This window comes from Ranitomeya variabilis, chromosome 1 (genome assembly GCF_051348905.1).
Source record: "Ranitomeya variabilis isolate aRanVar5 chromosome 1, aRanVar5.hap1, whole genome shotgun sequence".
Classification (NCBI taxonomy): domain Eukaryota; kingdom Metazoa; phylum Chordata; class Amphibia; order Anura; family Dendrobatidae; genus Ranitomeya; species Ranitomeya variabilis.
Genome location: NC_135232.1, coordinates 582,589,070 through 582,602,223, shown reverse-complemented (window position 1 = coordinate 582,602,223; position 13,154 = coordinate 582,589,070). Strand labels below are relative to the sequence as shown.

Here is a 13,154-nt window from a genome sequence, read left to right as displayed (position 1 = left end):
CCGACAGCAAGAGGATCCCGGGACCTGGCGACAAACTGAGGGACCTTGTGGTTCATCCGGGACGCCATAAGATCGACGTCTGGCGTACCCCAGCAGAGGCAAATTTGATTGAAGACTGCGGGGTGGAGAGACCACTCGCCCGCTGCCAGGCCCTGGCGACTGAGAAAGTCGGCTGCCCAGTTTTCGACCCCGGGGATATGAACGGCTGATATGGCCAGAACGTGGCGTTCCGCCCACCGAAGAATCTTTGCCACTTCTGCCATTACTTGGCCGCTGCGAGTCCCGCCCTGGTGATTTAAGTGCGCCACGGCCGTGGCGTTGTCCGACTGGATGCGGACGGGAAGATTCGACAGAAGAGACTGCCAGCGGATTAACGCAAGGAAGATTGCCCTGATCTCCAGAAGGTTGATGGGAAGGAGAGCTTCCTGGGTGGTCCAACGGCCCTGAGCCGTGTGTTGTCGGAAGACTGCTCCCCACCCGAGAAGGCTGGCATCGGTGGTGATGACCTGCCACTGAGGGGGAAGAAATGATCTTCCTCTCAGGAGAGAGGAGGACAGCGTCCACCAGGTTAGGGGCTGACGGACCTGGAGAGGAAGGTGGACGGGACAGTCCAGGGAGTCCAAGGACCTGTTCCAGGTGGATAGGAGGAATAGTTGGAGGGGGCGGGTGTGGAACTGGGCGAAAGGAACAGCCTCCATGGAGGCCACCATCTTTCCCAGGACTCCCATGCAGAAACGAAGTGACTGAGGATCTGGGCGTTTGAGAAGGCGGACCGCCTTGAGGAGTACTGAGAACTTGTCCTCTGGGAGGAAGACCCGAGCTAAGTTTGTGTCGAACAACATGCCCAGGAAGGACAGTCGTTGGGACGGAATCAGAGAGGACTTGGTCCGGTTGATAATCCAGCTGAGACGGGTCAGTGTGTCCAGGGAGACCTGGAGACTGTGGGCACAGTCTAGACGAGAGGACCCTTTGATCAACAGATCGTCCAGGTAGGGGATAACGAGGATCCCCCTGGAACGAAGGAGGGCCATGACCGCAGCCATGATTTTGGTGAAGACCCTGGGGGCAGACGCTAAACCGAAGGGGAGAGCCGTGAATTGGGAGTGATTGTCCCCGATAGCAAACCGAAGGAATCTCTGATGCCGTACGCAGATGGGGACATGAAGGTACGCATCTTGGATGTCGACCGAGCAGAGGAACTCCCCGGGTTCCATGGTGGGATGCATTAAAAGAGGCATAGAGGCTCATGAGGAGAACATAATTTTACCTCTATACAAGTCACTAGTGCGACCACACTTAGAATACTGTGCACAGTTCTGGTCTCCGGTGTATAGGAAAGACATAGCTGAACTGGAGCGGGTGCAGAGAAGAGCAACCAAGGTTATTGGAGGACTGGGGGGTCTGCCATACCAAGATAGGTTATTACACTTGGGGCTATTTAGTTTGGAAAAACGAAGACTAAGGGGTGATCTTATGTTAATTTATAAATATATGAGGGGACAGCACAAAGACCTTTCTGCTGATCTTTTTAATCATAGACCGGTGACAGGGACAAGGGGGCATCCTCTACGTCTGGAGGAAAGAAGGTTTAAGCATAATAACAGACGCGGATTCTTTACTGTAAGAGCAGTGAAACTATGGAACTCTCTGCCGTATGATGTTGTAATGAGTGACTCATTGCTTCAATTTAAGAGGGGACTGGATACCTTTCTGGAAAAGTATAATATTACAGGGTATATATATTAGATTCCTTGATAAGGCGTTGATCCAGGGAACTAGTCTGATTGCCGTATGTGGGGTCGGGAAGGAATTTTTTTCCCCATGATGGCGCTTACTCTTACCACATGGTTTTTTTTTGCCTTCCCCTGGATCAACATGTTAGGGCATGCTAGGCTATGGGTTGAACTAGATGGACTTAAAGTCTTCCTTCAACCTTAATAACTATGTAACTATGATCACTGACCGCAGGGATTCCATTCTGAAGTGGCTAGGTCGGACGTGGCGGTTGAGAAGAGACCCGTCCTTCTTTGGGACTACAAAAAGGTTCGAGTAGAACCCGGAAAAACATTCTTCGGAAGGAACGGGAACTACGACTCCGGCGGCAACCAGAGATGTTACGGCTTGAAGCAAGCCGGGTAAATGGGACGGTTGCTTTGGGGGACGAGAGAGAAAGAAGCGATTTTCCGGGAGGGTAGAAAATTCGATCTTGTACCCGGAGGTAATAATCTCTCTGACCCAGGCATCGCTGATCATTGACAGCCAGGTGTCTTTGAAGAGAAGAAGCCTGCCTCCCACCCTGGAAAGTCTCCCAGGTGGGGGCGACCCGTCACTTGGAACGGTATCTGTTGGAACGAGGTCCAGAAGACCTGGGAAGGCTGCAAATGGACGAAAGGGGCAAAATGTTCGAGGACCTTTTTGGGTTAAAGAAGCGCTTTGGCTTGGATTGGGGGAGAGAGGTACTCTTGCCCCCAGTCGCGTCTGAGATAATTTGATCCAGACGAGCACCAAAAAGCCTGGAACCTTGAAACACCAAGTTAGTGAGAGACTTTTTGGAAATAGCATCTGCATTCCATGCTTTGAGCCAAAGAAAGCGGCGAATAGCAATAATGTTGCTACTTGCTCTGGCTGAACAGGCTGCTGCATCTAGAGAGGCAGTGAGAAGGTATTTCCCTGCGTGGTTAATCTGGTCTGCGAGGTCAGCCAGCTCGGTAAGGGAGGCTGAAGCCAAAATGCCCCGATGGAGGATCTTGGCCCAGGCAGAGATGGCCTTAGCCACCCAGGTGGTAGCAAAACTGGGGCAGAGGGAAGCACCCGTTGCTTCGAAAGCTGACTTGGCCAGAGCCTCAATTTGTCTGTCCGATGCGTCCTTAAGCGATGCGCCGTCCGGTAAGGAGAGAACCCTCTTGGAGGAAAAATGGGAGATCGGCGGATCGACGTTGGGAGACTCAGCCCACTTGGAGAGAAGATCGGCGCTAAAGGGATAGAGCACGTCCAGATGTTTTCTACCCGAAAAACATTTTTCAGGATGTTCCCAGTGTTTAGACAGGGTAGACTCAAACTCATCATGGGTAGGAAAGGAGCGAGAGGGACGTTTCACCCGCTTAAAGGAGACAGAGGAATCCTGGGAGGAAACCTCATCTTGTTTTAGTTTGAGGGTTTGCGAGATAGCCGAAATAAGACTACGACAGCCTGCATGCTAGAAGTCTGGTCTGAATCGGAGTCAGAACCGGACTGGGAATCCACATCAGACCCAATGTCCTCCTCCGAGGAGGGGAATTGGGAGGAGGAGAGCAATTTGAGCACTGCAGAGGGACCCGGAGAACCAGACGAAGAGCCAGACAGAGTCCTCTTTCTAGAGCGGCTGGCTGATTTGTCTCCCTGTGGTTCAGGGTCAGGTGCGGCCGACTCGCCATAGGAGACGGTCGGAGCAATGGTGGCTGAAGGAAGCTGTGGAAGACGTTCAAGCGCCTGGACCAGGGACTGAGACACCTTAGTCAAATCAGAGACCGACTGCGAGATAGCAACGGCCCACTCAGTGGGAGGGGGAGCACCCCCATCCCGAGAGTCAGAAGCTTCCTGCGAGGCAGACATGGCAGGAGGACTGCAGGACTGGCAGAGAGGCGACGACTGGCCTACTGACCACTTTATCTTACAAGGAGCACAGGCGTAGTGAGTTATGGTAGGTTTGGTAAGGAAAGCTCCAGAAGAGTTGGACATAAGGATATTCTGCAGCACTATACTACAGAAAAGACTAAGGGGCCTACAGTGGTATGGATAATACCGAGGGAGGGGCCAAAAAAGCGTTGCGGGGGAGCGGCTGCTGAAGCGCTCGTACCTGCATGTTCCGGTTCCACAGGTAGAGGGAGAGAGGATCGTCCAGGGGCCCGATGAGAGAGGGGTCGCTGGAAACGGAATCCTTCGTCCAGAAGACGGCCTCGACCCCAAAGACAAGGGGGAGGGTCACCGCTGGTGACCACTGTCTTCCTCTCAGCCTTCTCTGAGGAGAGGGGTGAGGGGGACTGTTTGGCAAGGACCGCCACCATAAAAACCCTGGAGCACCTGGGAGGATGACAGGGGATAATGTCCTGCCGGCGGTCTGAGAGCTGCGATGCGGACAACACTACACTGCTCGCTCAGCCGCCCTCCTGGGGAGGCAGGGTGGAAGATTGCACCCTGAATCCCTGAATGCTGTGATCTGAAAAAGAAAAGCCAAAACATTAATAAAAACAACAAAAACCTGTAAAGGAATCAAGGTTAGCAGCGGATCTGAAGATCCAGGTCCGCCTCCTACAGACACTAAGCACAAACTGAGGTACTTGGTGCCTGTCGGTGGGTGTATACTGCCAGGGAGGAGCCACGCCTTTTTTCCTTTTTTGCATAGTGTCAGCCTCCTAGCAGCAGCAGCATATACCCATGGTTGTTCTGTGTCCCCCAATGAAGTGATAAAGAAACTATGAATTAACACATGTGGAATTATATACCTAACAAAAAAGTGTGAAACAACTGAAATTATGTCTTATATTCTAGGTTCTTCAAAGTAGCCACCTTTTGCTTTGATAACTGCTTTGCACACTCTTGGCATTCTCTTGATGAGCTTCAAGAGGTAGTCACTGGGAATGGTCTTCCAACAATCTTAAAGGAGTTCCCAGAGATGCTTAGCACTTGTTGGCCCTTTTGCCTTCACTCTGCGGTCCAGCTGACCCCAAACCATCCCAATTGGGTTCAGGTCTGGTGACTGTGGAGGCCAGGTCATCTGGCGTAGCACCCCATCACTCTCCTTCTTGGTCAGATAGCCCTTACACAGCCTGGAGGTGTGTTTGGGGTCATTGTCCTGTTGAGAAATAAATGATGGTCCAACTAAACGCAAACCGGATGGAATAGCATGCCGCTGCAAGATGCTGTGGTAGCCATGCTGGTTCAGTATGCCTTCAATTTTGAACAAACCTCCAACTGTGTCACCAGCAAAGCACCCCCACACCATCATACCTCCTCCTCCATGCTTCACGGTGGGAAACAGGCACGTAGAGTCCATCTGTTCACCTTTTCTGCGTCATACAAAGACCCGGTGGTTGGAACCAAAGATCTCAAATTTGGACTCATCAGACCAAAGCACAGATTTCCACTGATCTAATATCCATTCCTTGTGTTCTTTAGCCCAAACAAGTGAAAAAATTTAGGTGGTGGTGGGATTTATGGCAACAAATGGGACATGAAGCAGAAACTTTACTATAATAAAGAGGCACAGAAGGGGGCATTAATCATAGATGGAGGCACAGAAGGGGCATTATTCAAAGATGGAGGCACAGAAGGGGGCAGTTGGCCCACAGTCCTCTAGTTACACCGATGGTACTTTTGGTATAAAAAGAATCAGATGAGTTTACGTCAGTCTCAGCAAAGGTTCTAGATACAAAGCTTGTTGCCTGTCCTTAGCAGTGGTTTCCTAGCAGCTATTTTACCATGAAGGCCTGCTGCACAAAGTCTCCTCTTAACAGTTGTTGCAGAGATGTGTCTGCTGCTAGAATTCTGTGGGGCATTAACCTGGTCTCTAATCTGAGCTACTGTTAACCTGCAATTTCTGAGGCTGGTCATTCGGATAAACTTATCCTCAGAAGCAGAGGGGACTCTTGGTCTTCCTTTCCTGGGGCGGTTCTCATGTGAGCCAGTTTTTTTGTAGCGCTTGATGGTTTTTGCCACTGCACTTGGGGACACTTTCAAAGTTTTCCCAATTTTTCAGACTGACTAACCTTTATTTCTTAAAGTAATGATGGCCACTCGTTTTTCTTTACTTAGCTGCTTTTTTCTTGCCATAATACAAATTCTAATAGTCTATTCAGTAGGACTATCAGCTGTGTATCCACCAGACTTCTGCACAACACAACTGATGGTCCCAACACCATTTATAAGGCAAGAAATCCCACTTATTAAACCTGACAGGGCACACCTGTGAAGTGAAAACCATTCCCGGTGACTACTTTTTGAAGCTCATCAAGAGAATGCCAAGAGTGTGCAAAGCAGTTATCAAAGCAAAAGGTGGCTACTTTGAAGAACCTAGAATATAAGACACTTTTTTATTAAGTATATAATTCCACATGTGTTAATTCATAGTTTTGATGCCTTCAGTGTGAATGTACAATTTTCATAGTCATGAAAATACAGAAATATCTTTATATGAGGTGTGTCCAAACTTTTGGTCTGTACTGTATATACTGTATAAATATCTATCTTTGTTATATATCTTGAAATACAAGAATGACTTTTATATTGGTCACAGATCTCCCCACAAAAATACAATAAAAAGAGATAAAATAGTTGCATGTACGTCAAAATGGTATCAATAAAAATGACAGCTCAGCGCACAAAAACAAGCCCTTGTGAAGCTCCATTAATAATTTAAAAAGTTATGGGTCTCAGAAAATTGAGACATAAGGTAAGTTTTCTTTGCTACAAAGTTAAAACTTTTGATCACTAAAATATATAAAAGACCCTTAAAAATTAGACTGCAGTCACACTATTAGTATTTGGTCAGTATTTTACATCAGTATCAGAGACTTTTGTCCCCATGTGAACTTAATTCATTACTAACATTTACCTTCGTCGTAATAAAATAGCTTCATGGTCAGACAGACGTCATTTGGCAGAGGACCCAAATTCTGCATCAATATGTACAGCTTGCGGACCAGCAAGATACTGGACTTCTTTATATCTGTGCAAGGAGAAACAATGCTTCCTTTGTTGCTGTGGGTAAAAAGGATGATAGGAGTCACAGAGCAGCCAGGTTTATTACATGTAAAATGCATGACAGATGTAAAAAAAAATTGCAAATTTATAGCAAAGTCACATCCAACACGTGTTGTCCGGGAGCCTCATATGCACGTATCAGGCTGCTGCGGACTTCCAGCTCTGTTTTTGGAGAGTGAATGTAAAGTCGTGTAAAAATGTAGCATAACATTTGAAGACTATTAGTGAAATACAAAAAAATTCCCATTGGTAATCCATAGTGTGTACAACAACACATTTCCCAAAAAAAGCATCTTTAGAAAAAAAATAAAAAATGTAAGCACTCTTCTTACTTAAACCCCTACTGTCCATTTCCCTTGCTGTCTCCTGAGGATCTAAGCCATTTCCATATCATGTGCCTGGACCTGGGGTCCTTGACACATCTAACCACTCCTGTGGTCCCCTTATTATTAGCCCAAAACCCCACATAGCTGCTAGGCATAAACCCCCAGGTGACATGAAACTGTATCGCGAGTCGCCTCATTCAGACGAACATATAATCGATCCGTGTGGAAAACTATTAGCAAACAGACAGCATGTTGTGTCTAAAAAACAATATCAGCATTAGAAAAGCCGTACCTAGTGAAGTCCATGACGGGCCCGCTAGAGGTGTACTTAAACTTGAACTGGTAGCACTCTGTAATAGTCTAAAACACACAGAAATACACAATTAATGAACACTGTCTTCATTTTATCATTTTACCTTCCAAGTCACATTAATTAGTGTTTTTTCAGACATACAGTAGCAGTCATTTTGCTGTTTTGCAGCAAACATAAAAAAAGAACAAAATTGCGACTGCTTTATCTATGTTAGGAGGTAGTGAGACCAGGGCCAGCTCCAGGTTTTCGTGGGCGCCGGGAAAAAGAGTCTCAGTGGGCCCCTTTAACACTTACCACGATTCATGATGCACAGATACGGCAGAGAAATATACTGTAGGTATAGTACAATGCCAAAGATTTCAGTTACTTCTTACAAAACCTGAGTGATATCTATTGTAAATTCTACAATAGCTCAGAAACCAGACAGTATAGTCCTCCATACAGTATTATAGGCACCACATAGTGCTCCATGCAGAATAATGTGCCCCATATATTGCTCCATACAGTATTATAGGCACCACATAGTGCTCCATAAAGAATAATAAGCCCCATATATTGCTCCATACAGTATTATGGGTACCACATAGTGCTCCACACAGAATAATGAGCCCCATACATTGCTCCATACAGTATTATGGGCACCACATAGTCCTCCATACAGTATTATGGGCACCACATAATGCTCCATACAGAATAATGAGCCCCATATATTGCTCCATACAGTATTATGGGTACCACATAGTGCTCCACACAGAATAATCAGCCCCATATATTGCTCCATACAGTATTATGGGTACCACATAGTGCTCCATACAGAATAATGAGCCCCATACATTGCTCCATATAGTATTATGGACACCACATAGTCCTCCATACAGTATTATGGGCACCACATAGTGCTCCATACAGAATAATGAGCCCCATATATTGCTCCATACAGTATTATGGGTACCACATAGTGCTCCATACACTATAATGAGCCCCATATATTACTCCATACAGTATTATGGGCACCATATTGCCCCATACAGAATAATGAGCCCCATATATTGCTCCATACAATATTATGGGCACCACTTAGTGCTCCATACAGTATAACGGGTCCAATACAATGCTCCATACAGCATTATGGGCACCACATAGTCCTCTATACAGTATTATGGGCAACACATATTGCTCCATACAGAATAATGAGCACCCTATTATATTGCTCCATACAGTATTATGGACACCACATAGAGCTCCATACATTATAATGAGCCCCATATATTGCTCCATACAGTATTATGATCACCATAGTGCTCCATACGGTATTATGGGCACCATATAGTGCTCAACACAGAATAATGAGCACCATATACTGCTCCATACAGTGTTATGGGCACCACATAAACCTCCATACAGTATTATGGGCACCACATAGTTCTCCATACAAAATAATGAGACTCATATATTGCTCCGTACAGTATTATGGGTACCACATAGTGCTCCATACAGTATTATGGGCACCACATAGTGCTTCATACAATGAGCCCCATATAGTGCTCCATACAGTTTTATTAGCACCACATAGTGCTCCATACAGAATAATAAGCCCCATATATTTCTCCATACAGTATTATGGGGACCACACAGTGCTCCATACACTATAATGAGCCCCATATATTGCTCCATACAGTATTATGGGCACAAAATAGAGCTCCAATCAAAATAATGAGCTCTATATATTACTTCATACAGTATTATGGGCACAAAATAGAGCTCCATTCAAAATAATGAGCTCTATATATTGCTTCATACAGTATTATGGACACCACATATTACTCCAAACAGAATAATGAGCCCCATATATTGCTCCATACAGTATTATGGGCACCATATAGTCCTCCATACAGTATTATGGGCACAACATAGTGCTCCGTACAGTATAATGAGCCCAATACAATGCTCCATACAGTATTATGGGAACAAAATGGAGCTCCATTCAAAATAATGAGCTCTATATATTGCTTCATATAGTATTATGGACACCACATATTGCTCCATACAGGACAATAAGCCCCATATATTTCTCCATACAGTATTATGGGCACCACACAGTGCTCCATACACTATAATGAGCCCCATATATTGCTCCATACAGTATTATGGACACCACATATTGCTTCATACAGTATTATGGGCACCACAGTCCTCCATACAGTATTATGGGCACCACATAGTGCTCCATACATGATTATGGGCACCAGATAGTTTTTTACAGCATTATGGGCACCACATAGTGCTCAATGTAGAATAACAAGAACCATATATTGCTTCATACAGTATTATGGGCACAACATAATGCTCAATACAGAATAATGAGCCCCATATATTATTCCATCCAGTATTATGGACTCCACATAGAGCTCCATACAGTATAATAAGCCCCATGTATTGCTCCATACAGTGTTATGGGCACCACATATTGCTCCAAACAGAATAGTGAGCCCCATAAATTGTTCCATACAGTATTATGGGCATCATATAGAGCTCCATACAAAATAATGAGCCCTATATACTGCTTCATACAGTATTATGGACACCACATATTGCTCCATACAGGATAATGAGCCCCATATTTTGTAACATACAGTATTATGGGCACCATACAGAGCTCCATACAGTAGGAGCACCATATATTGCTCCATACAGTATTATAGGCACCTCATAAAGTTCCATGCAGAATAATGAGCCCCTTATATTGCTCCATACAGTGTTATGGACACCACATAATGCTCTATACAGAATAATGAGCCCCATGTATTGCTCCATACATAATGGGCCCCATATAATGATCCATACATAATGGGACTCATGTAATGCTCCATACAGTATATGATGGGCCCCATATATAATGCTCCACACATAATGGACTACATATACAGTGGGGCAAAAAAGTATTTAGTCAGTCAGCAATAGTGCAAGTTCCACCACTTAAAAAGATGAGAGGCGTCTGTAATTTACATCATAGGTAGACCTCAACTATGGGAGACAAACTGAGAAAAAAAAATCCAGAAAATCACATTGTCTGTTTTTTTATCATTTTATTTGCATATTATGGTGGAAAATAAGTATTTGGTCAGAAACAAAATTTCATCTCAATACTTTGTAATATATCCTTTGTTGGCAATGACAGAGGTCAAACGTTTTCTGTAAGTCTTCACAAGGTTGCCACACACTGTTGTTGGTATGTTGGCCCATTCCTCCATGCAGATCTCCTCTAGAGCAGTGATGTTTTTGGCTTTTCACTTGGCAACACGGACTTTCAACTCCCTCCAAAGGATTTCTATAGGGTTGAGATCTGGAGACTGGCTAGGCCACTCCAGGACCTTGAAATGCTTCTTACGAAGCCACTCCTTCGTTGCCCTGGCGGTGTGCTTTGGATCATTGTCATGTTGAAAGACCCAGCCACGTTTCATCTTCAATGCCCTTGCTGATGGAAGGAGGTTTGCACTCAAAATCTCACGATACATGGCCCCATTCATTCTTTCATGTACCCGGATCAGTCGACCTGGCCCCTTTGCAGAGAAACAGCCCCAAAGCATGATGTTTCCACCACCATGCTTTACAGTAGGTATGGTGTTTGATGGATGCAACTCAGTATTCTTTTTCCTCCAAACACGACAAGTTGTGTTTCTACCAAACAGTTCCAGTTTGGTTTCATCAGACCATAGGACATTCTCCCAAAACTCCTCTGGATCATCCAAATGCTCTCTAGCAAACTTCAGACGGGCCCGGACATGTACTGGCTTAAGCAGTGGGACACGTCTGGCACTGCAGGATCTGAGTCCATGGTGGCGTAGTGTGTTACTTATGGTAGGCCTTGTTACATTGGTCCCAGCTCTCTGCAGTTCATTCACTAGGTCCCCCCGCGTGGTTCTGGGATTTTTGCTCACCGTTCTTGTGATCATTCTGACCCCACGGGGTGGGATTTTGCGTGGAGCCCCAGATCGAGGGAGATTATCAGTGGTCTTGTATGTCTTCCATTTTCTAATTATTGCTCCCACTGTTGATTTCTTCACTCCAAGCTGGTTGGCTATTGCAGATTCAGTCTTCCCAGCCTGGTGCAGGGCTACAATTTTGTTTCTGGTGTCCTTTGACAGCTCTTTGGTCTTCACCATAGTGGAGTTTGGAGTCAGACTGTTTGAGGGTGTGCACAGGTGTCTTTTTATACTGATAACAAGTTTAAACAGGTGCCATTACTACAGGTAATGAGAGGAGGAAAGAGGAGACTCTTAAAGAAGAAGTTACAGGTCTGTGAGAGCCAGAAATCTTGATTGTTTGTTTCTGACCAAATACTTATTTTCCACCATAATATGCAAATAAAATGATAAAAAAAACAGACAATGTGATTTTCAGGATTTTGTTTTCTCAGTTTGTCTCCCATAGTTGAGGTCTACCTATGATGTAAATTACAGAAGCCTCTCATCTTTTTAAGTGGTGGAACTTGCACTATTGCTGACTGACTAAATACTTTTTTGCCCCACTGTAATGCTCCATACAGTATATGATGGGCACCATATATTGCTCCATATATAATGAGACCCATATAATGCTCCATACAGTATATGATGGGCCCAGTATAATGCTCCATAAAGAATGGGCCCCATATACTGATCCAAACATTAAAAAAAAAAAAAATGAAATACTCACCTCTCTTCGCTGGCCGCGGGTCTGGACTCCTCAACGTCGCCGTCTTTAGGCTCTCTGTACTGTGACTGTTCAGAGCAGAAAGCGCGGTGTAGTGACGTAATTGTGCCCTCTGATCTGAAACATCAGAGTCAGAAGACACCGAAGTTGTGGAGGAACAGGAGAGGTAAATATTGCAAGCACTTGGGCCCTGGGCAAGCGGGGTGGGGCCCACTCGCAGGCGCTGGCAACGGGCCCCCATAGTGCACTGGTATCCCCGACGGCAAGTGGGCCCTCCCTGCCTGCTCAGGGCCCCTGCACATGCCTGGGTACACTGGGTGAGACGGTCATATAACACGGACGACTATCGCATCGCAATGCTCGGACTGGCCAGAAGCTCTCCTGATCCGAGTCTGACAGATTCATGTACTCCTATGTAGCTGCCATACTAGGGTCAGGAGAGCCGCCAGTCAGTCCGATCAGTGCGATGTGATAGTCGTCCGTGTTATTCGGCCGTCTTACTGCACCCTAATACAAAGCCTTTGACAATTCTTTATTTCAGTGCTCCCTCCATCAGGGATCGTGGACAGTGTGAAAGTCCCACTGCTGGAAAACCTGCCAATCATATACTATGGCTGTTGGTGTGTACACCATTCCAAAAAAATATATATTTTTTTTATTTTTGTATCCGAAATGTTCTCATTGGCACCATTTTGGGGGCACAACGTTTTGCTTATTTTTTACCTATGTGATGAAGTGTAAGTGCATTACAATTCTCTTTCTCCATTCCTCTTTTGGCCCACGCTACCTGGAAACACGGGGGTTTGCGTATCATCCAGGAGCAGCTTTTTTAAAGCGCCTGTCCAAGACTTTAGAAATGATGGCCTGTCCTTAGGATAGGTCACCAATGTCAGATCGGTGTGGCACCTCCACCAATCAGCTGCTCCCGATGTTGGCAATGGTTGGAACTTCTCAGCAGAGCTCCGTCAACAGCATGGTGACCACAACTGGTTACTGCACATCTGCTCTGTATTGATTTGAAGGGTGGATGTGCAGTACCCTGCTACAACCACTACACAGTAGGAGGAGTTGTGCAGATACCGGGA

General features: G+C 45.6%; 1 protein-coding gene across 7 annotated transcripts in view; it reads right to left on the bottom strand.

Moving 5' to 3' along the window:
- The window catches only part of HORMAD1 (HORMA domain containing 1), an 85,078-nt gene that overhangs the window by 64,482 nt on the left and 7,442 nt on the right, over positions 1 to 13,154 (bottom strand). For all 7 annotated transcript variants that reach the window (XM_077257727.1, XM_077257717.1, XM_077257720.1 and 4 more), the window contains 2 exons: positions 7,357 to 7,424; positions 6,590 to 6,735 (listed from right to left, as the gene is read on the bottom strand). In XM_077257727.1, the coding sequence (XP_077113842.1) occupies positions 6,590 to 6,735; positions 7,357 to 7,424 (214 nt within the window). The remainder of the gene's footprint in view (positions 1 to 6,589; positions 6,736 to 7,356; positions 7,425 to 13,154) is intronic.